This window comes from Macaca thibetana, chromosome 1 (assembly GCF_024542745.1).
Source record: "Macaca thibetana thibetana isolate TM-01 chromosome 1, ASM2454274v1, whole genome shotgun sequence".
In the NCBI taxonomy this organism is placed as follows: Eukaryota; Metazoa; Chordata; class Mammalia; order Primates; family Cercopithecidae; genus Macaca; species Macaca thibetana.
The window spans coordinates 117,247,852-117,271,925 of NC_065578.1; the positions used below are offsets into that span (position 1 = coordinate 117,247,852).

The 24,074-nt window shown below is 39.5% G+C and overlaps 1 protein-coding gene across 5 annotated transcripts in view; it reads right to left on the bottom strand.

Annotated features, from left to right (window-relative positions):
* SPAG17 (sperm associated antigen 17) overlaps window positions 1-24,074 on the bottom strand; it is a 234,437-nt gene that overhangs the window by 10,900 nt on the left and 199,463 nt on the right. For all 5 annotated transcript variants that reach the window (XM_050748555.1, XM_050748550.1, XM_050748562.1 and 2 more), the window contains 8 exons: window positions 22,741-22,840; window positions 21,868-21,970; window positions 19,651-19,782; window positions 11,790-11,926; window positions 10,233-10,417; window positions 8,445-8,505; window positions 5,016-5,160; window positions 2,186-2,325 (listed from right to left, as the gene is read on the bottom strand). In XM_050748555.1, coding sequence (XP_050604512.1) covers window positions 2,186-2,325; window positions 5,016-5,160; window positions 8,445-8,505; window positions 10,233-10,417; window positions 11,790-11,926; window positions 19,651-19,782; window positions 21,868-21,970; window positions 22,741-22,840 — 1,003 coding nt within the window. The remainder of the gene's footprint in view (window positions 1-2,185; window positions 2,326-5,015; window positions 5,161-8,444; window positions 8,506-10,232; window positions 10,418-11,789; window positions 11,927-19,650; window positions 19,783-21,867; window positions 21,971-22,740; window positions 22,841-24,074) is intronic.

Genomic DNA, 24,074 nt, shown 5'->3' on the forward strand with positions numbered 1-24,074 from the left:
ATGAATTACTTTTGATAGATTGGTGCCAACAGGAATTATGAATCTTTGAGAGCTATTCCATAGTTTTCAGAATTGTCTAGCTAGAGATGCAGACTGTACACTTCTCAGTTTGGGCTAACTTCTGAAAGTCGCTGCCGAGAACTGAAATAAACTATGTCCTAATTTAGTGGTTCCCAGAGTGTAGTCCAAAACTACAATATTAAGATATATGTTTGGGGTTGATTACTGTTCTCTGAAAATTCATGTCCACCTGGATTCTGTGAATGTGACCTTATTTGGAAATAGAGTCTTTACAAATGTAGTTAGTTAAGATGAGGTTAGATTAGGGAGGATGAGAATGTTGTATCAGCAGAAACACTGACAGCTTGGACTGAAAGAGAGAGAGAGAGTACAAAATGAAGAAAGGCTGTCAGATTTCTGGAATTCTGTAGGCAGGAAACGGGCTGCCCAGAGGGTAGGACTGTTGCAGAGGGCCGAAGCTGAGGGCTCAGAGGGTGGGGCCAGTGGAGTCTTTGAGGGCCTAGAGGCTGGGATTGGTGGAGCCTCCATGGGCATACAGGGCAGATGGTGCCACCGATTCTCAGTCCTTGGAATCTAATGGAATTTGCTCTTCTGGGTTGCAAAGTTGCTGTAGACCAGTGACTCCTTTATTTCTTCCGTCTTCTCCCTTTTGGCATGGGAATTCATATCCTGTGGTGGTCCCACCATTGTATTCTGGAAGCTGGTAACTTGTTTTTCAGTTTCATAGGTCTATAGATGGAAAGGAGGCCAGGACAGTTCATGCTCAGAGCCTCACCCATACCTCATTTAGATGATGAGCTTTGAGACTTTTTGAGTTGGTGATCTTTAGATGAGACTTTAGAGTTAATGCAGGAATGGATTAAGTCTTTGGGGAATATTGGGACGGAGGACTCATTTTGCACCTGGGGTGAACATGAATTTTGAGGGACCAGAGGGCAGGCTGTACTGGGTTTGGCCCTCCAAAATTCATGTCTAGTAGAACCTGTGAGTGACCTTATTTGTAAATAGAGTCTTTACAGATGTAATCAAGTTAAGATTAGGTCATTCAGGATTAGGGTAGCCCCTAAATCCAATGAGAGAGGCACACAGAGAAATACACGAGGAAGACTGCCCTGTGAAGACAGAGGTAGATGTTGGAGTGATGCCACTACAAGCCAAGGAATGCCAGGGATTCCTGGCAACCACCAGAAATGAGGAGAGATGCGTAGAACAGATTATTCCTCCAGAAGGAACCAATCCTGCTGACACCTTGATTTTGGACTTCTCTCCCTCTAAACTGTGAGAGAATAAATATCTGTTTCTTTAAGCCACCTGGTTTGTGGTACTTTGTTACGGCACCCCAAGGAAATTAATACAATATGTTATTTGCCTTTTTCTCTTATTCTCACTTAGGCATAGAGCTGAGTTTTCCAGAGGGTATATGATGTGTGAATGATAACAGTTTGAATACAGAGCAGATGTGAGAATCCAGTTATGTTCTACTAAGTCAGACATTAAAGAGATTTGCAAAAATAGAAAACAATACTACCTTTATTACATGTTTGTTTTCGAAAAGTTATTTTTCATTAAAAATGTCATTTATATGAATAAACTGGGTTTATTATTTTTAAATTTTTTAAATTTTCCCAGTTTTCTTACTTGGTAAATATTGATATCACTCACATGAACAAAAGCTCTTTGGGATCATCAATCATTTTTAAGACAATAAAAGGAGTCTTGAGTCTAAAAAGTTTGAAAAACACTGGTTTAATTGTAAATTCTCAAGTTCAAGGGCACCTTGGTGTTTGTGTCTGTGCTGCTACTTTTTAGAGAGTAAGATCAACTTTATCTGAACAATGAAATCACTGCTTAAAAGAATGGACTTTAGAATCACATTGAAGTAGTTTAGATTTTTACTTCTTCCACTTAAGAAGTAAGCAAACTATCTGAACCCCTGTTTTCTTATTTATAAAGTGGGAAAAACTGTCTTCTAGATAGCATGAGGATTAGATTTTATAATATATATAAAGGAGTAACTAGTATGGTTATTTAAACAAATATTTTCATTCATTCAGGATAGGTGGCTTATGGGTTTCTGACTATAAGGAGAGGGGAAGAAACCTGGGATCTAATACCTCAAATTTGAATGCTTGACAATCAAATTCCCATTTACTACTTACTGTACCTAATGTGGAGAAACTTTACGAGACATGAAGACTCCAAGTGTGGAGGAATGAATTGCAGAAGTTCTCTGGACCATTGGATTTTCTTTTCCCTGGGGAAAGTCTTTTGGTCGCTTATCATAATTGATGCTTGTTAAAACTGGTAAAATACTTGTTAAGGGCTGTGCTTTTCATGACCAAGTGATTTGCATATATAAACCGAAATAACTCTAGCAACATTAGTTCAACTTTAGGTACCCGTCTATCCAATGCAAATTCTACGTGCTCAGGCTTGGGAGTTAGAGGATGGATATGCCAATGTCTAGAATGTCTTCTGTTCTCCCTGATGTACATTTCTCTCCTAACTGCGACTGGCTTTCTGTAAGGAGTCATCAGCATGGTCAAGCCCCAAACCATATCTACATCAGATTTTGTGGTTTTTTTTTTTTTTTTGGTGGGGAAAATGACAGATCTTGGGAAATGGGCTATGAATTATCGTTGTTGACATTGGAAGTAATGTCCAATGTAGATAAAAGATCTGATAAGATTTTTTGCCCTTTATCTGTGTCTGACAGTTTCTCTCTAATCTGTAAGCAGGGAAATAGAAAATTTATTATAAATACAAATGATTTCATTGCTATGATCAGCAGCAGTGATTCAGGTATTTGCATCTAATAACCTGTGTGGAGAGGGTAAGGGCACTTGATTTAGTTCCCAGAGGAAGAAACTAGTTCCTTGGCTAGTTTCCTTCTATCACAATGGAAAAACCCTGTCATCACTACTCAAAAAAAGGAAAGGAAAAAGGAAGGGAAGGAAGGTGAGAGGAAGGGAGACTTTCCCAGGGAGGACTTTCCTTTCCTACTTTATATTTTGCTCCATTGTGCTTACTGCCATCATTGTTTATGGTTTACTTACTTTGTGTATTGTCTGTCCTCCCACTGGAGTGTGAGCTACATAAAGGCAGCGGTTTCTGCATCTTTGAAAGCATAAATGAACGAATGAACCACACTTCATTTATTGACATCAGTGCTATCTGATGCAAGTTCCTTGAACTTTCTCCTTCACCTCGAAATGTCTGAATCCTTAGCTATCTTCAGCTTCTCCCTTGCCAAGACTAACCCTTCAGCTCTGTTTTTTTTTATTACTATTATTCTTTTGCCCTGTTTTGGATATTGCAGTTTCAATTACTTCTACGCATTCATATTTTTAATATACCTCTTCTGCTCCATTCTCTTCAACCTACAAACACATAGGTCTACACTAAACTGAAAATCCTTCCTATATTCTGTTGCATCCTTGAGGTACCATGTTTTCTTGCTCTTTCCTTTAATAAATTTTCTTGAAAGAATATCCATAACTAATGTTTCTGTTTTCTTAATACAGTCATTCTTTACCTTTTGCAATTTAGTTTTTGTTCCCACCAAATTTAACACTTTAAATCTGAATTTTCTTTGACATTTCAATAGCGTCTGTCAATTGTGTCCATGTTTTCCTTGAAATTCTTCCTAAGGCTTCTGAAGTATTTCATCATTTTCTAATTGCTGCTTCTGTCTCCACTGGCTCCTCTTCCTCCTGTTCCCTAAACCGACTCCAGATTTCTGCTCTTTGCCCATACGTTCAGCCATCACCTCTGTGTAAACAATGCTTACAATTATTATATCTCCAATTCTGACTTCTCAGTTGAGATCTAATATTACATATCCATGATTCATTACCTCAGCCCAAAACTTTGAAGTTGAACTCTATGTCCTCTTTCTTCCATCCATCAATGACTTCTACCTCAGATTTTGCAGTTTCCTTCCCCCACCATGTCTTTCATTCATATCCCTCTTTTATGTTGACTGTTCCCCCATTCCCACAGTTCTTGTGCTTACACATGGCCCATTCAGGTAGACTTCTAATGGTTCTTTTACACATCCAGTTGTTCCCCTTCAACATGTCCTGCACAATAACACTGGATTCATCTTAATAAGGATATGCTGATCATATCACCCACAGAGTCAGGAATCTGCAGTGGTTCACTGCTGCTTAAATAATAAAATCCAAGCCAAGGATTTAAGATCTTTCATAACTTGACTCCAACCTACTTTCCCACTATATTCCTAATACTCAAGCTCTTGGCAAGTTGAACTCCCTGCCAATCATCCCAAACACCTGGAGCTTTCCTGTTGCCATGGTTTGTTCATTCTTTGTACTTAAAGTTCCTGTCAATCAAGTTTTCACATTCTATAAGATCCAGCTCAAATATCAAATAAATATAGAACTATAACACAGCAGCACACAGTTCATGCCACTGGAGAAAGTACAAAACAGAAATAAAATGTGAAGACTTTATTTCTGCTACTAGATTATATAATGCCTTTTAAGACAGGGTCCATTTATCCATTTTTATGTATGATAAACTATTTCATACAGTACCTTGGAGGTAATAGGTACTTGATATCTGTCTAATATCTGTGTGGCTGGAGACACTGATATGGAGGAATGCATGCATAATTCAGTGAATACCCAACCTTTATAATAAGAAGGTATCTCCTATCCTTCTATAAAATTACAATTTTTTGTGATACAGACTTGCCGTTTTGTTATTCTGTCTGATATTCCATAGATAGCCAATAACATTTACATTTATTCAGCTTGAAGTTACTGCACATATACTGTGTGTCAGGTATTTTTTTAGATTTGGCTAGGTGCTTTCAAAGATGGATGAAGATACCCTTTGTCTTAATAAATTTAACTCTGATTTTGAAGATAGAATTAATAAAGTAGAGATGCATTTTGACTTCCATGTTTTCCTCACTCGTGTAATTTCTGCACTATATATGATTACTCAAGTTGAACATTAAAGGATATTTGCTTCCACAGGTAGGAACAGAACCTCATGCTCAGTCATAATCTCGATATTGTGAGAGATGTGTGCTGATCCCCTGGCCCCATCCTCTCCAACAGCCATGGCAAATAACTCTATATTCAGTTCTGTCTGCAAACCAGCTGCCACCTATAAGACACAAGGTAGCTTTAGGACCAGACAACTCTCAGTTCAAACCTTGCTTTTAATATGAATTTGAGCAAGTTATTTAAACTCTCTTACCTTTGGTTTCTTCATCTATAAATTTTGCACTAATAAATGGTAGTTATTAAAAGCATTTAGCAGAATTACTTCATAATGAAGATAGAATTCCATTAAGTAAAGGGGACCCAGGGTAAATTGTTGAAGGTGCAAACCAGGTGCTATTTAGGAAAAAGCATAAGGAAGCTAAATGCCAGGTTATTGGAAGTAGAACTGAAGGCAAAATTTTGCAATACTCCTAATTGTGTTAGTTTTTGAATGTCGGTAGTGACTTTCAGTAGTGAAATCTGCAATAGGGGCTACTTCAGATAAAGATCAATTTAATCTAATATAAATATAAATCAGGAGGCTGAGGCAGGAGAATTGCTTGAACCCAGGAGGCGGAGGTTGCAGGGAGCCAAGATCGTGCCACTACACTCCAGTCTGGCGACAGAGCAAAACTCCGTCTCAAAAATAAATAAATAAATAAAAAATAAAGAAAGAAAAAGAAAAAATTCACCTAACGGACTTGGTGACTATCATAACTTTCCTACCCTGTTTCTTGCAGGGGTGTCCACTATTTTGGCCTCCCTGGGCCACATTAGAAGAAGGAGGATTGTCTTGGGTCACACACAAAATATACTAACAGTAACGACAGGTGATGAGCTTAAAAAAATCGCAAAACAATCTCATCATGTTTTAAGAAAGTCTAGGGTTTGTGTTGGGCTGCATTCAAAGCCATGGGTTGGAAAAACGTGACTTTAGGGTATTCCTAATGTAGGCTGCATAAAATAATGAAGCCAGTAGAGGGAGACAAAATTAGTTGAAATGCCCAACTGCTTAGTTCTGAAAACCCATGGAAGAGGATTGTACCAACAAAGAAGAAACCTGATACAGAAGGAAGAAGGAACACAGCAAGGCACGGGCATCTTGCCTTGTTCCTTGAAAAGAACACTAGCCAGCAAAGAGAGAGCTATTTATGTTTCTAAGTTGCCTCTCCAGGAGGTGGGTTAAAAAGCAGACTTGGGAACAGTTATCTGGAAAAAAAATAAATCTGAAACGACTACATGAAAAGCAATTAGATACAAATGGAATGTTTTCTTCAATATAATTTTATAAATAGTAGAATTGAAAAAGGTTTCCGTTTTTTCAACAATGTATTTGTGAGCGTATGCATGCTGGAGGATATCCAGCAGCAGACCCTTCTCCTCCAAGTCCAGCAGTTGGAGCAGGGCTGGGTCATGATGAAATTCAGCATGAGGAGAGCTGGAACACAGCCATCATACAGGTTTGCCCAGGCTTTGAGCAGATTCATTTAGTGTTGGCAACTAACCAAGCCGAACAGTGGTTAGATTTACATATGGGGAAGTCTACAGATTATATTTTTTGCCAGAGCCAAAACCTACTATCAAAGCCTGTTGTCAAACTAAAAAAACCTTATAGTATAGAGTGAGCTTCAAAGACTACATGCTGGGTTTTTAGGACCTATAAAGGTTGATCCAACAGCTATTTTGGCTTTTGGCATAATCCCTACTTTAAATTAAAATGAGATTTGCTAACTTCCCAGAACAGTGGAAGAAGGGCTTGTTTTGATTTGTGTCTTTTGCCTTATGTTGTGAAGGTTCTGAAATCTTGACACAGTACAGTGGTGAATTACTTCAGGCCAGTACTTGTGAATTAGTGGATATAATCCCAAAATGTTTCTGTTTGGAGTTTCAGCCTGTATAATACTGTTTTCTGTAGAGCATATTACAGCTAGAAGGGGGCTAAGAAATAATCTGGTCTGAACTTTACAGATGAGGAAAACAAGGCTCAGAGCATTAACTGAACTGCTTGATGGCACAGTCGTGACAATAGGCCAACTGGCTTTGCGCTATCCCAAACCAACCCTTCTGTGTGAGCCTATGACTGGGGCTGCTTTAAGAGCTTCAGACTCAGGGAGCATTGGGTGCTTGTTAACAGGACTGGATCCTTCTGTGCACTGTTCTCATAGGCCTACGTGCTCTTCCCATCTGTGATGAGTGGGTCACGTGTCTGCCAGACCAACTCACTTCATTCTGTCACTGAATCACACCTCTCTCGAGTACCCACTATGTGCCTGGCTCTGTGAGCGTCTCATGTGTCTTACTCATTTTTATCATCCTCTCTGCCCTGGCCACTTTCAATGGCATATGGGAGGAACTCAAAATTTGCTGAGTGAAGTATGAAGTAAAAGGCGTGTTAAAGCAGCCAGATGATGCACTGATAAAGACTTACAAATGTGACTATTATATTTTAGGATGAACTTATGTTTATATCATCCTATATTTCTGAAGTTATAATTTAAAGTGAGAATATGCTATTAATATGCACATTTTTTACTAAACATGCCATTTTGGAGGATGTATCAAAGTCAGAATAGGTTGACATTTTTTATTTTGTATTTTCAGAGATCTTTGGAGAAATGAGGCAACTTATGAGTTTAATAAATATGATTTCTTGGCTGGGTGTGGTGGTTCATGCATGGAATCCCGGCACTTTGAGAGGCCAAGGCAGGTGGATAACGAGGTCAAGAGTTCGAGACCAGCCTGACCAACATGGTGAAACCCTGTCTCTACTAAAAATACAAAAATTAGCCGGGCGTGGTGGCGTGCACCTGTAATCCCAGCTACTCAGGAGGCTGAGGGAGGAGAAGTGCCTGCACCCGGGAGGCAGAGGTTGCAGTGAGCTAAGATCATGCCATTGCACTCCAGCCTGGGCAACAGAGTGAGACTCGGTCTCAAAATAAAAATAAATAAATAAACAAACAAATATGATTTCTTAGTATAGCATTAAATAATATTCTCTGGCAAATACCAAGAGAGCAAATCAGATTTACATAAAATATAAAGAATGGAATAATTATTTTTCAGTTTGCATAAGGATTTACTTTTTAAAACGGCAGTTTTTATACAACAGTACATAACTGTAATATTGGGACAAGTGAGGTGAGCTTCGGAATTGTTTCCATAGCTGGCAGTTTAACTCTGTTTATGCATAGGATCGGTCTCATGGTTACCACATGGAATGAATGCCATCAAGCCACATACTGTATCACTATCAGAAATCTTTTGCTTATGATATTAAAAACATTAGACTTATACATAGCTTAAAATGAATGGGCAGAATGATTTCAAAGCCCACTTCACTGGAAACCTATACATATTCATTTACATGCATGCAAGGACACACAATAGATGACATATAGGACTTACGGGTCCAGGTTTGTAAGTCACTTTCAGTCCTGTGCTGGGTGGGGGCTGCTTTACTTTAAACCTACAAGGCAGCAAGATGAAAATAAATTGATGCCATAATGAAAAACAGGAGCAATGAATAAGCTGGGATGTTATAAAATAAGGAAGGTGTTAATACTTGCTACACAGGAGCCGGGGGTCCATACCATTAAAAAAACAACTTTAATATTCAATTGGGAGGAGAATCTGGGGCCCATTTCACAACTGCCTTTCCAACAGTTTTCATCAGCATAAAACGGGCTCCAACCTGAATTTCAACCCTTCGTTACTGGTTGCTGACGAGCAGCCCAGGCTTGGGCAGTGGGACTGTTTGGCTGGTGTGTGCATTTCAGCGTAGCTGCCAGCATGAACGCAAATGCTGGCAGCCGGGTCGTTAAGTTGAAGAATAAAGGCTCTTTTGGAAGGCAGTGGAGCATGGGAGCCAGCCTTGCTCTATCTTGGTATGGGGTTTGCATGTTTGAGGAGAGGAGAAACAGAAAGGCTCAGAAAATGTCGAAGAACTTGAAAAGCTCTGAGCTCACACATGGTGCTTATTGATCTCTCTCTCTTCCTGTGGTTTGTGGGTTCTGCTTGAAGGTTAAAGACCTGGAGTAAATTAAAATGCCAAGGAAAGCCTACCTCCACTCTGACCCCAACACTGCTTCTTCCTCCATCAACCTTGCTGTCTGCTCTATCGTGGCTGAATTAACAAGCTGAGGAGTGAAATCTCCAAAACTAAATTTTTATACTGGAGCGGCAGGACCCGCACGAATGAGTTTTATTAGTTTGAGGTTGACTCTCTATTTCTCCCCACCCACCTTGTTGGCAACAACCTAAAAAATAATAATGTGTGATTTGGTGGCCTGAGTTCCACATCAGATTGCTTCTCAGGAAGCAAAGGTCATTCCTGAAGCTGGGGATTTGCCTCAACTGAACCAACTGAAATAGGACAGGGATCTTTCAAACTGGATGCTTCTATCATTTTGTTTTATCTGATTTCCAATCATCAATCAGAATCACAAACATTCGTGAAGGACTTACCAATGAACTCTGAAAATGACTGCAACTGAAATAAACATATATTCCATTTTAATGGAAGTAATACACATGCTTATGTTTAAGATAGAATAGTGTACATTTTGTACTTGGGAATGGTTTGGTAGAGGTATATGGTTTATTGATCCAATGGAAAGGTTTGAAATTTCACACAAAACAAAGTATTAGTAAAGCAAGGCATATGGTGGGACTTAGGAGATCTGAAGTCTGGCCTCTGCTAACCTACAAGATGTTAAAACAAGTTACACAGTTTCTCCTTTTATAGTAGTCTCATAAGGTTTTTCCCTCCATTATGCAGAAACAATGTAATTAAAAGTGCTTTTCAGATCATACTGTGCAAACAAACATCAGCTGGTATTATTATAGTTAGTAGATTTGAGAAAAAGACTTTCAATTATTGTGCATTAGTAGCTGTAACACTTGTACAACCTCCTCCTTTTTTTCCACTAGTGGAGATCAGGATGTGAGTTGCTTTTACCAAAGTATGAATAATGATGAATAGGAGGGCAAGGAAGTATCTACCATATAATTGGAACCCGATAAACACTTACTGATTTGTTGATGAATGAATAAGTGTGTAAATGACTGAATGAATCATGTGAAGATTCAAGGAGTAATTATAGTTCGGCCCAATAAACATTTACTGATGGAGGTGACCAAAGACAAGTCACAGGGTAGGGAAAGGTAGGCAGACCTTTGGTCCCTTGGCCTCACCTGCAGAAGTCCACTCCAACATTCTTGAGCTTTACAACTGTGGCATAGGTATGTCCTTCCTTAAGCACTCCAAACTTCACTGATGACGGGAGAAGATGGAACCCAAAAGGGGATGACTGTGCATTATTAATGGCGGCAGATGCAATAGAGGATGTGTTCACTTTTCCTCCAACAGAATCTTGCACCTTTGCATTAAGGAAAAATTAATAAAATGGTTCTATTTTGAGTTCCCAAGATTGGAAAAAAAAAAAAAAAAAGGCCCTGTCACCAGAGGAAAATAACTTTTTGGTTGCTGGAGGAAATGAATGTTTATAGTCTCATGTAATCCTTACAACAGCCGTGTAAGGAGGTATTTTAGGCTTTCTTTCAAGGATAAGGAAGTCAAGTTCAGAGAACTGAAAGATAATTGTTCAAGTGGTAAGTAGCATAGCAAAGATTCAGACTCAAGTTTGCCTGATTCTAGAGTCTGTGCTCTTCCATCTGTGCCAGTGGTCATCAAACATTAGCTTCCATCAGAATCTCCTGGAGGACTCATTAATAATAATACACAGATTGTTGACTTTACCCCCAGAGTTTTTCATTCTGTTGGTTGGGGGCAGGGCCCAAGAATTTGCATTTATAACAAGTTCTTAGTGTTGGCAATGCTGCTGGTCAGACAACAACACTTTAAGAACCATTGGTCTGTGCCCTTATTATTCCTCACACTAGCAGCGCTGACATCTTCTCAGAGTTTGTTAGAACTGCAGAACCCCATGCCCTACACCAGACCTAGTGAGTCAGAATCTGAATTTTAATAAGATCCTGAGGTAATCCATAGGCGCATTAAAGTTTGAGACGTACTGTAATTTTGTCAGTTATATATAACAATAAATTCTGTGATGGAGATGAACACAGTGTGCCACGGAAGAAAAAAAAGACAATTATCAAAACTGGTGGACTCCAGAAGGTTTCCCAATAGAACTGGGTGGAATCTTAATCTTAGAGGCTCTGAGGAAGGAAGGAGCTTGGTATTTTTAAAGAATGAAATCTCCAATGACTGAATTATAGTGAGTTTGACTTAGGGTGAGGGCGAAGAAGCAAATGGGGCCTTGTCCTCATGTTAAGTCATTTGGATTTTATTCTAAGAGTCATGGCAACCGTGGCCATGATTCCTTTAGCCAGTAGTAGTATGCTGGTAAACTGGCTGTCTGAAAACAATTCTGATTTCTAGTGTTTACCAATTTTATGGTGCAAGTACTCCCAGCACGGCTGATTTCAAGCTATCAGTGGTTTGATAACTGGCTCATAAAATTTCTCCCAGGAGCCTGTATGAGCCAGCTCCATCAAAGCACTGCCTGTGTTTACATGTGTGAGATGTAAGTTTAAAGAGCTTCATGGTGAGATCAATAGCAATATCAATATGGTCAATAGCAGTACACAGTGGCTGGAAACTAATAACTTCAATGAATCAGAATTACATAAGATCTACAAAAGGAGCAGGATTGAAAAAAATAAAAAATAAAGAATTACATCAAATGCTGATTGGCTGTGGGGAATTTGTTCCCATGTTTGTTTTACCTTTGCAAGAGGTTGAGACTTAGGCTTGGAACTCAGCAAATAATGAGGCAACTTCACTTTTTCTCTTCTTGCTTGTCCCGCAACATCCTGCAGCAAGGACTGGGTTGGAATTTTCACAGGCTCATAAGATTCTTGTTCTGTTAGAGAGAAAGCTTAAATTATGCCACATGGACATTTTATTCAAACACATTGGAAGTAATATCAGAGTATATAAGAACATAAACCAACTTGGAAACTTTTCTTCTTTGCTTTTCAAAGAGCTTATTTATTTTTATTTATTTTATTTAATTTCAATTTTTCTTTTAGATTTACTGCAGGTTTGTTACAAGGGTATAATGCATGATCACACTGCCCAAATAGTGAATATAGTATGCAATAGGATGTTTTTCAGCCTGCCTCCTCCCTTTCTGTCTCCTTTCGGAGTCCCCGCTGTCTCGTTCCTCTCTTTATGCCCACGAGTATCCAAGATGTAGCTTCTACCCAAGTGAGAACATGTGATTTTGGATTTTCTGTTTCTGCATTAATTTGCTTAGAATAATGGCTTGTAGCTGCATTCATGTTGGTGCAAAGAACATGATTTCATTCTTTTTCATGGCTGCATAATATTCCATGGTGTACATGTACTACATTTAAAAAATCCAATCCATCATTGATGGGCACCTAGGTTGGTTCCACATCTTTGCTATCGTGAACATTACTGCAGTGAACATGTGAGTGTATGTGTCTTTTTGATAGAAATATTTCTTTTTCTTTGGCTGTATATCTAGTAATGGGATTGCTGGGTCAAATTGCAGTTCTATTTTTAGTTTAAAGAGCTTATTTAAAAGGAGAAAAGTCTTCTGTTAATTCTTGCCTTTTCATTTTACAAAGTGATTTTACATACATGACCTAATACTGGTCCTCACACAACCCTATAAGGCAGGCAGTACAGATGCTATTAGCATCCATTTTTTAATAAATGAGAAGAATAAGTTTCTAAGAAGTCAAGTGGCTTGCATAGGATGAACTGAATTATACCCAGGTCTTCAAGGTTCCGTCTACTAATTCAACAATATATAATACAATACAACATTAACTCTGAAAGATTTCTTGAAACTAATGAGTAAAACAAAATCCCAATAATTTTGATTCTACTACTATATTTATAGTTTTAAAAAGTGTTTAGTAAGTATAGATAAATTAAGCCATAAAATTAAATCTTCAAATCACTAAATTCGGTGACTTGTTCTTTTCCTCAGTTACATGAGGGAATGAGCAAGTGTAGGAAATCCATGCAGCAGTAGCTGTGTGTCTTTGTTCCACAGATCCAGGAGGTGGAAATAAGAATGGTATTTTAGATCATGGTAGTTAAAAATCCTTTCCTGCATTCAAATCAGGAAGAGAGGAAGAGGAAGGGGACTAATATTTGAGTGTCCACGATCTGCAGGTGAGTGCCACACATGTTTTTATACCTGAATGAGGGGGCTCTGGCAGTTATAATCTTGGACTGCTCAGCATTCTTCCCATCCTCCATCTCTATGCAAACTCCTGCCACACACATCTGGTGCCAGGACATCCCTCGTCCCAACCATGAGGAGCAAAGCCCAGTCAATGAGGTCCCATCCCTGGATATTTCCACTGAAGCGGACAGCGATAACCCCATCTTACATACTAGGTTATGGATCTGGAAGAATCAGAATCTTAGGCCTTTATGGTCATGATCTTTGCCACATGGAAATAACCTGTCCTTTGTAGGAGAGGATAAAACCAAACAAGAACAAGTAGGGATGGGTCATGGTGGAGGCAGGGAGGATATGGAGAGAAATAGGCATTCAGACGACACGAATACTTTCCTGGAAAGCCAGAGAACCTGAAGCCAAATGCCCCTGGGCTAGCACCACAGCCACACAGCCACTTTTCTGTGGTTTGCTTCTGGTCACCAATAAATTTCCTTTTTCGTTGTTGTCGTTCAAGTGAATTTGAATTTAAGTTCTCATGGCTGTAAACTGAAAAGTCCTAACTAATATAGTTGCAGTGTCTTTTTTTTGTTTGTTTACCAAAGGAAACAGAGGATCAGAGGATTAAATAACTTGTCCAAGAAACTATAATGAGGGTCAGGGCTGGGATGTGGACCTAAGTGTGTTGGAACCACAAGGAACATGCTCCTTTTACTACTCGGCGTGTCCCAAACCCATTCGTGTATCACAGTCTCCTGGGCTGCTTTTGGAAGAATAGAGATTTCCAGTCCACATGCCAGTAAAGCCCTATTCCTGACCAAACAGAATCAGAATCTCTGGGAATGGAACTCAGTGATCAGTGTTTTAATGTATTTATTCCCTTTGATCACCATTCTCTGCATAGGCAACCATTCCAGTAGCTTGGTACAGTTTTGGTTCATATCCTTGCCATATGTGTATTACTGCTTTGTGTGCATGCATGTATCAGTCTAATAAGTACTAATTTGTTGCTCATACTATTATTATTAATAGTAAATATGGTATGGAGTTTATCATGAGCTGGGCACTGTGCTAAGTATTTTACATACATTAACTAATTTAATTCTCACAGCCTTGTGATGTATATAGCATTATTTCCCCTTTACAGAAGAGAAACAGGAAGAGATAAAGGGTTTAAATAATGTGCCCAGTGTTCATAGCTATTACACAAGGAGCCCGGATGTGAACCCAGATAGAGCCTGTACTCTTAGCTCTGCTCTGTACTAGACTGACTCCCATAAAACATGCAGATTATTATTCCACTGAGCCTGCCTAGGGCTTCTCCAGAGATCGGGATCATGGGGCAGGGAGTCCTTGAGGGTCTCGGAGCAGTGGCTAATTACCAGCTGAGGTGCTTTAATATTTGAACAACTGGTACAATCCAACTAGTGCGTTCATCTCAATATTACTGCTGGACCTGAGCCGACTGAAGAACCAGTAGTGGTTCCTTGTTACCATGCTGAGGAAGGCTGGATTATTTAATCACAATTATTTACTTCCCCTTTGAGGATGGCTTCCCTGTAGGTGGAGTGTATTTCTCTGCTCCATTGACTTTGAGCTTGGCCATGGGACTTGCTTTAACCAACAAATGTGTCTGTGGATGGCAGTGTGTGCCAGGCTGAGCAGAGGCTGTGAAGTGCAGCATGTGTTTCTGCTGGTCTCTCCTGAGCTTTGACCCTCTGCTGTGAGGACGGCTTGCCCAGCGTGGTGGCTCCTTGGCTCCTACAGTGTGGCATTCCTGGAATACACCTGAACCTTACCTGCAGCCGGAGGTGTGCTGGTGAATGGTTAACAACCACCTCTCCCAGGATAAACTGCCCTGGTTTGTGCCAGTCTGGGGCAGAGCTGCCATGGACATCCACAGGCCCACAGACTGGCTGTTCTAGGCCACTACAGGATTTGGCGGTGCTTCCATGCAGTATTATCACAGTGAGCACTGAACCCACGTTTTATTTTGCAAGTCCAAACCTTCTCTAGCTGACTCTATTGTATTTTCTGGACATCACCTTGTATTAGTACCAGATAAAAACACTCTTATCTACTTACACTGATTTCCTGTTCATTTCTCCCTTTAAGCTTTTGAACACATTCATTTTATTTTAAATAAAATATTCAGGCCGGGTGTGGTGGCTCATGCCTATAATCCTAGCACTTTGGGAGGCCGAGGCGGGCGGATCACCTGAGGTCAGGAGTTTGAGACCAGACTGGCCAACATAGTGAAACCCCATCTCTACTAAAAATACAAAAAAAAAAAAAAAATTAGCTGGCATGATGGTGGGCGCCTGTAATACCAGCTACTTAGGAGGCTGAGGCAGGAGACTCGCTGGAACCCGGGAGGTGGAGGTTGCAGTGAGCCAAGATCGTGCCACTGCACTCTAGCCTGGGCGACAGAGCAAGACTCCCTCTCAAAAAAAGAATTAATAAATAAAATAAATATTCTTTTCTCTTCCCTACATCGGGAATGTAGTATAATATAATATAGAGAATAAGGAGTCTTGAAACTCATTCTAACCCTAGCTCAGTCACAAATCTGCTGTACGATTTTAGATGTCGCTTGAACAGGTTTCAGTTTCCTCAGGTAAAATGAGGGTTGTTGCAGGCAATTCACCTCTTAAATCTTAAAATCTATGAAATTCTGTTTATTTTTCAAGACCATCCCTTCCATAAAGCTTTCTCCATTGCTTTGTGTTAATTCCTTCCTACTCTGAATTTCTTTAAACTTTTTATATCAAAATTTAATTTTCCATTTACAGTGGAGTCATATTATTGTCCCTTCTCTCAAGTACCTCGGTACCTGGGAGTGCAGTAGGTGTTTCAAACAATTTATTTCTCCTCTTTCAAAGCTTTGTTTCTTTGAAGCTTGTGCTATCAGACTATATTAGTTACTACTTCTCCAAGTGGTTGTTATTTACTGACCACTCTCAACCATTCCCTTTATTTACTGGTGATTTTAACACCTGAGAGGGTCTCCCACTTTGTTTTTCCTGATGACATCACCTGGATGATCCATCCAACACCCTATCTTATCTGATTCTTGATCACACCGTTTCTTTATCTTTTCCACCTCACAAAGTCTCATGGCCACATTTTTTACCTTGCCAACCCCGATGATTTTACCATTTCAAACTCTGTTTCCAGCACCCTTTCTGGATTACCACCTCCTATTCTTCTAGCTTATTATTCTGTCATATCCAGCAGGCAATTATTTGACCTCACTGAGGTCTCTCACCAACACTACCACCTTACACAAGCAGTCCCTCCCTTCTTGTTTTGCTTTCCTGCTTATCTGGAAGAGATTTGATGCTCTATCATTATATCCACTCCTTTGCAATCAGACTAGAATTCCCTCATCCATCTTCCCCATACCAAACCTATCAACCTGCTTGAAAATGTATCCCTACTCTCTCTCTTCTCTCCTGTCACTATGGAGGAGGTGACCCTATTCATATCTAAGGTTAATTCTGTCACTCAAAGTTTTCCCCAGATGCCATGTTCTTCCATCTTCTTTAGGATCTTGCAGTCTTGCACCTTAGGTGCCCCTTTCTCTGGCATCATCAAGTTCTCCCTGGTATGGAATTATCATCATTTGCAAATCAATAGGCTCTAGTATGCTTAATCTTTAGAAAAATATCTCTTCCTTGACTACATATTCCTCTTTTATCTGCAATCCCATTTCTTTAGTCTTTTAAGCAAAACTCTAGGGTAAAGCTGTGTAGTCTTGTGCTGCCACCATTCTATTACCCACTTTACTTAGGCTTCAACCCCCTCCATGCTCTGAAACTGCCCTTGTTAAGTTCACCAGTGATCTCCATCTTGTTCAACCCCACCTTCCTTCCTCACCTTGCTTGACCTTTCAGGGGCATTTGATACACTCAAAACACTCAGTGATTTCACACTCCTGTTATTCTGCTATACCTTACTGGCTGCTGCTCCTTTTCCTTTCCCTTTCCCTTTCCCTTTCCCTTTCCCTTTCCCTTTCCCTTTCCCTTTCCCTTTCCCTCCCCTCCCCTCTCCTCTCCTCTTCTCTTTTCTTTTCAGAAGGAGTTTCACTCTTGTTGCCCAGGCTGGAGTGCAATGGCGTGAAATCGGCTCACTGCAACCTCTACCTCCCGGGCTCAAGTGATTCTCCTGCCTCAGCCTCCCGAGTAGCTGGGATCACAGGTGCGTGCCACCATGCCTGGCTAATTTTTTGTATTTTTAGTAGAAACAGGATTTCACCATGTTAGCCAGGCTGGTCTCGAACTCCTGATCTCAGAGATCTGCCCGCCTTGGCCTCCCTAAGTGCTGGGATTACAGGTGTGAGCCACCGTGCCTGGCCTACTGGCTTCTTCTTAATGGCCTTTACTGGCTCTTCCTCCGCCTGACTTTTACCTTCTAGAGTTTGCCTCAGGACAGCCATTCTCAAGGCATGAACCTATATCGGCAACATCAGTGCCACGTGCGAACTCATCAAAACTACAAATTCTCAGCCTCACAATCGGTTTAACCCAAGAATCATCCTTGATTCCTCTTTTTGTCTCACTCCTGCATCCTCTTGAGCAGCAAATTCTATTGGCTCCACCCTCATGATATAGTTCCTATTAATTTCCTTCTCACCATTCCCACTTCACCCGTCATAGCCCAGGTCTTTAGCAACTCTCACATGTGCCACTTCAGTTGCTTCTTCCTTGCTTGCTCATTTTCTCACTCCTCCCTTTCCTTGCCACGAGTGGTTATCCTCACAGAGTGATCTTTTAAAAATAACTACCCTGCTCAAAACCTTCCACTGATGTTAGAATAAAACTGCACTGAGAAGTACTACATGATCTCATCTCTGCCCCTCTGTCTGAGCTCATCTCCTTCTACTTTTTCCGTTGCTCATTTTGTTCTAGCTACATGCCTCCTTAATGTTTCTTCCCCTCAGGACCTTCATACTTGCTATTCTCACTACATGAACTATTCCTCTCTCCTAACCTTTGCAGGGCTAACTCCTTCTTGTACTTGTCTCAACTCAACTATTTTTTCACAGAGAGGCCTTCTAATCTCCTAATGGGATGTTGTCCCTCTCCCCAAGTCACTCTCCATACATTGTACTGTTTTATTATGTCATAATATTTATTACAACCTGAATTTATCTGAGTTATTTATTTGTTTACATATTGTCTACATTTGCCCATAATATGTGAGAGGTCTAGCTCCATCAGACATGGGAGGGGTCTCATCACTGTTGTACATCCATGCCTAGAACAATGCCTAGCACACAGTAGGCATTGAGTAATTATCCACTGAACGAATAAAACTTGTAGGAGAGAAGTTTAAGTCAGAAACGCAAAAGTCTTGTATGGGGTAAATCCTTTTTCTTTTTTCTTTTTCTTTTTCTTTTTTTTTAAGATAGAGTCTCACTCTGTTGCCTAGGCTGGAGTGCAGTGGCACGATCTCAGCTCATTGGAACCTCTGCCTCCCAGATTCAAGCGATTCTCCGCCTCAGCCTCCTCAGTAGCTAGCATTACAGGCACGCGCCACCATGCCCAGCTAATTTTTGTATTTTTAGTAGATACAGGGTTTCACCATGTTGGCCAGTGGTCTTGCACTCCCGACCTCAAGTGATCTGTCCGCCTCGGCCTCACAAAGTGCTGGGATTACAGGCATGAGTCACAGTGCCTGGCCAGGTAAATCTTTTAATTCACCCTTAAATGTGGCAAAATACTTGCTCTATAAGAGATAACTGAAACCCATCTGTAGATTCCCATCTCACATTAAGCATGGAACATGCCCACAGGAACCAAGTGGTGGCAAAATTATCTACACAATGCAAATTACTCTCTCTATCTCTCTTTTGTGACCAACTATATTTAGTTGAATTATCTTAGCGAAATCAGCATGATGTGACTCTATTGTAACTAGATATAATCCTGTATTATTCTGTATTTCAATTTCTGCTAGTCCAGTAAGATTATGTGCTATGTAAGATAGAGACTACATCTTATGTTTTTCTTCTAGCACCTGCAGGACCAAGAAAGTACTGAGATAACAGGTAAATCTAAGTACCAAATTTTTGACTACTCAAGAAAAGCTGTCAGGTGTTGTCTGATCTTCAATAAATCATACAAGTTCTTAGATAATTAAAAGGGAAAAAATTAAGTAAAAATGAAATAAAATAACATCAAAAAATATTGCTTTATGTTTCTTTCCTTCAATCTGGAACTTTCAGTCATTCTCAAAAATGTTATTTAAGATACTTTGATGTATTAAGAAGCTTTGCAAAGCTGTGTAGCCCCAGGATCTGTGACCCTCTCAATTTTTTTCTGTAACTCTCAACCACGCTTCCTAGTGCCATCTCCCATATGCCAAAAAGGCATAATGTTCAGTTTCAAGACACAATACGATAAAAAAAATGACTGCCATACCTTCAGGAGATTTTGTTAAATTTTCAGTTTGGTTCTGAGTAGGGAAATCCTTCTTAGCCGCAGAAATATCTGGTTTTGGAAGGCTAGCCACACTTGAGGACTTCTGTTCTGAAACCTTACGTGGCTCGAAATCTAGAAAACCCGAAATGAACCTTACAAAGTGATATTTTGTACAATGATATAATGACTACTACTGTTTGTATGAACAAACATTGAACAAGGTGTTTTACAATGAACAAGGTACCTTTTCTCCCACTCTCTTTAGAAAGACTAAATATAAGAAAGCCATTAAGAGGCAGGGATTCTTAAAATATGATATAATGTTTGCCATTAACAAACAGGAAGGTATATGCAAAGTTCGCACTCCCTAGGAGCTAGCTGGTTCTTTATGGGTATTATGACCAAATAGTAGTTGTCACCTTGTTGTGTTACGTAGAAGAGGCCAAGTAATTTGATTCTACTTTTACCTGGCAATGGCAACTGAGATGTGATCTTTTTTTAAAGTTTCCAAACTTAAATTCATTCATTACTGTGAAAACGTAGCTCTTTGTTAAACGTATCTCTTTAAGAAATAGGTACAATAGGAAATAAATTTTAAAGAAATCTATCTAGGATTGAGGAGGCAAATACATTTCAATCTGTGTGTGTGCCAACCCCGGTTGAATAGTCCTGGCTGCCTCAAGTACTGTGCGGAAAAGACTTCCGCAGTCTCACTCCATTTCAAGAGGAGAATAAGCAGTGCTTGGTTCATGTTGACTGCCCAGGCTGCAGGAGGTCTGAGAGGCAGCATAAGAGCCACCAATTTCTGATCCCTGATTTCTCCCCATCACATTTATACATCATTGTTCCAGCTTAATCTTTGGTTTACCAATTCTGTCGTAATTAGATGTTTCTATTGGCTGTGTTCATTATAGACAGCTGAACTTCAAGTATCGTACTGTACAGCAGAAAATTCCTCTATCTGGGTATTTTAACTACTCAGTTTATCAGAGAGAAACACTAAATTTTATTTCATCCCTAAATTCTTCAGCATGCGGCTCCTGAAAATGAAGACATTCTCCTACATATTCACAGCACCATCATCATACCCAAGAAATTAACAGTAATTTAACAATGTCCTCTCTTACACAGTCTCCTAATCAAACTTGTGCAGTTTCTCCAAAATATCTTTTACAGCTGTTTTTTCCTCAACCAAAGATCTAATCAAAGCTTAGGTTTCACATTAGTTTTTATATCACTTTAGTCTGTTTCAGTTTAGAACAATCATCCCATCTTTTTTGTTTTAATGATATTGATTTTTGAAGAGGCTAGGCTGGTAGTCTTACAGAATGTCTACATTTTGGTAGACATTTGCCTCTGTTTCCTCTTGATTAGATTCTGGTTAAGTATTTTTGGCAAGAATTCTCTATAGGATTGTATTAGTCGGTTTTCACACTGGTTATAAAGACATATCCAAGACTGGGTATGTCTATAGGAAAAGGTTTAATGGACTCCCAGTTCCACGTAGCTGGGGAGGCCTCACAATCACGGTGGAAGGCAAGGAGGAGCAAGTCATGTCTTACATAAATGGCAGCAGGAAAATAGACAGCGAGCTTGTGCAGGGGAACTCCCCCTTATAAACCCATCAGATCTCATGAGACTTATTCACTATCACGAGAACAACATGGGAAAGACCTGCCCCCATGATTCAATTACCTCCCACCAGGTACCTCCCACAATACTTGGGAATTCAAGATGATGTTTGGGTGGGGACAAAGCCAGACCATATCAAGAATCTATGCACTTCGTGAACTCGAGAACTCACTCACTGCTAGGTTGTCTCATTGTTGGTAGGAGTTTGATGACTTAGTTAAGGTAGAAAATGCTCAATGTCTCCATTGTAAAGATACATTTTCCTCCTTATAATTTGTAAGTAATATGTGGGTTGATATTTTGAGATCTTATGAATGTCTTGTTCCCCAATGAACTTTCATTACTCCCCTGCTTTTTAAATTAGTCGGGTCTCCTAAATGCATTTAGGCCAATTTTAAGCATACAGGATGAAAACAAAATGTTATTTACATCTTAGTTTTCTCATATAACTCAGCCAGATCTGTAATATGCACGTCACTGTAGGCTACGGCATCAGCTATCAGTGGTTATGTCCTAAGAGGCCGCTGTCAGGTATTATTCAGTTATGGACATTTAAGAGGAGTATGTGCTATGCTAACATATTACCTAGATTAAGATCAGATGTATCTTGAACAGCCATTTCATTTGCATCTTCATTTTTCTTTGTAAAAGGAGGCAGTTTTTTGGAAAGACTGTCCAGATGATTAAACTGAAAGGAAAAAAAACCTTATTTTAGACTTATACACGGCTGAAATTCAACTGTTACAAATATGTTAAACTGATAAGCAATAATGAAAACATATTTTTAATGCCCTGAAAATAAAATTTACAAACTGAAATTCTATAAGAGACTGATTAACCCAATTCTAGCTTTTGTTAACTAGTCATAATTTCCCATAATTTCTTCTGAAATTTTCACAGAAATGCAGGGTGTTCTGAACACATGAAAATATTCACTTTGCTTCAGGGTTTTAATGAACTTTTGGCCAGCGAGGGGAAGGTCAGGGCTGTGGTCCTACAGTTAAGCTGAAATAGAACAGGAGAAGAGCGTTCTCCCTCCCTGAGCTTCCAAGAACTCACGATCTCTTAGTGCTATCTTAGCAGCTGATGGGTGAGGAAATTTTAACTGAATAAAAACTTCAAAATGGGTTATCAGAGGAGGGTCAATGATAGGAAAGATTCTGCCTAAAAAGGCTTAACATAGATGGGAGAGAGTGATTAACAGAGACACTGAAAGGCAGGATCAGGGAGTGAGAGTAATGCATTATAGAGAACTTCTATTTAGGTGCAAGACCTGACATTAGTCTTCCCTATCACATGCTTGTGAGAATATGGATTTGAAGGGTGTAGGTTAGTCAGTCAGGTCGATGCAGGAAAGAATTAAACAGCATCAGGAAAGATAGATTACATAATAACATATGCAACATATCAACTTTTATAAAAACTTTTATTAGATTATTGTTCATTATAGTCAATTACCTGAGACTGATATAACTGGTGCAATTCAGACTTAAAAAAGGGTGGTACTCTGTGGTTCTTAATATCCATTAGATAATTTTGTGTTGTCTCAATTTCCTTCCTGGTTGATGTTTCCGTAATGATGCAAAAGAAGACATGGAACATTTTAAAGTGTTTTTTGTTTGTGCTTTAGCTCTAAATCCCACAACAGTGAATGCAATCACTAACAATAAAACTGATAAGAATTAATTTGTTAGATATTTTTTGTCAAATTGTTTTGGTTCATTCTCTCTTCTTTTAGAATCAGTCACATTTCTTACTTCAAAAATCAGACTCTCATGTAAGATAGGAAATAATGATACCGGATGTTAGTTTGATTTTGTAGTTGGTCTCAAAAGGCTAAAAATCACATAGCCCTGTAATGGTTAAACTTCTTGAGGTTTTTCAATTCTCTGAGGTTTAAATGACAGCTAGAGTCTACTGGTTTTCATAATTTCAGTAGCAGTAGTAACAAAAAAACTTAAACCAAAAACAAAATCTTGAGGCATGATTTGTGAATAATGTGGTCAGTGGTTATAGAGTTAAATAAAAGCAATCATGATAGTCCTGTTTTCCAATAGCAGAACCCCTATGTTGGGGAGACATTATGTAGGGAAAGCCAATGAGATGTAAACGGAAGTCATTGGGTAAGTCCAGGAGCTTTTAGAGAGGGCTGACTCAGCTGGGAGACTTTTCCTTGTCCTTGCCTTGTGTCTTTCCCAGCTTCCTGAAATATGAATGTAATGCCTGGGGCTGCAGCAATCATTTTGCAACTAGGAAGTAAGCTTGAGAATGAAAATGATATACTAAGAATGATGGAACAGATAAAAAGAAGGAATCTGAATTCCTGATGATGTTGTGGTGCTTCCTACCATGAACTGCCCATCTCTGACTTCTTTCACATTAGGAAAATAAGCCCCTTTTTAATATGGGCACGGATTTGGAGGTTGTCTGTTAAATGTAGTTGAACTAAATCTTCCCTGAAATAGTTTTCATTTTTAAGTGCTTATTGCACTTAAAAAGCTTAAGTTTTGCAAAATATTTTACATTTAATCTTACAATAACCCTGTGAGTTACTACTTTTGTCCTCATTTTATGAGTTGAAAAACCAAAGTATAGAGAAGTTGAGTAACCTGTTCCAAATCACATTACCAATAAAGGGTGGAATCTAAATTAAAACCCAGGTTGCTTGCCTCCAAACCCATGATCTTGACAACTGCACATGCTAGCCAGCCGTCAGTCCCCCAGTGTGAGAGCTAAAAGAGACCTACTATGGGTCTGCTATGGACTGCTATTTGGTAGTCCAATTAGCCTCC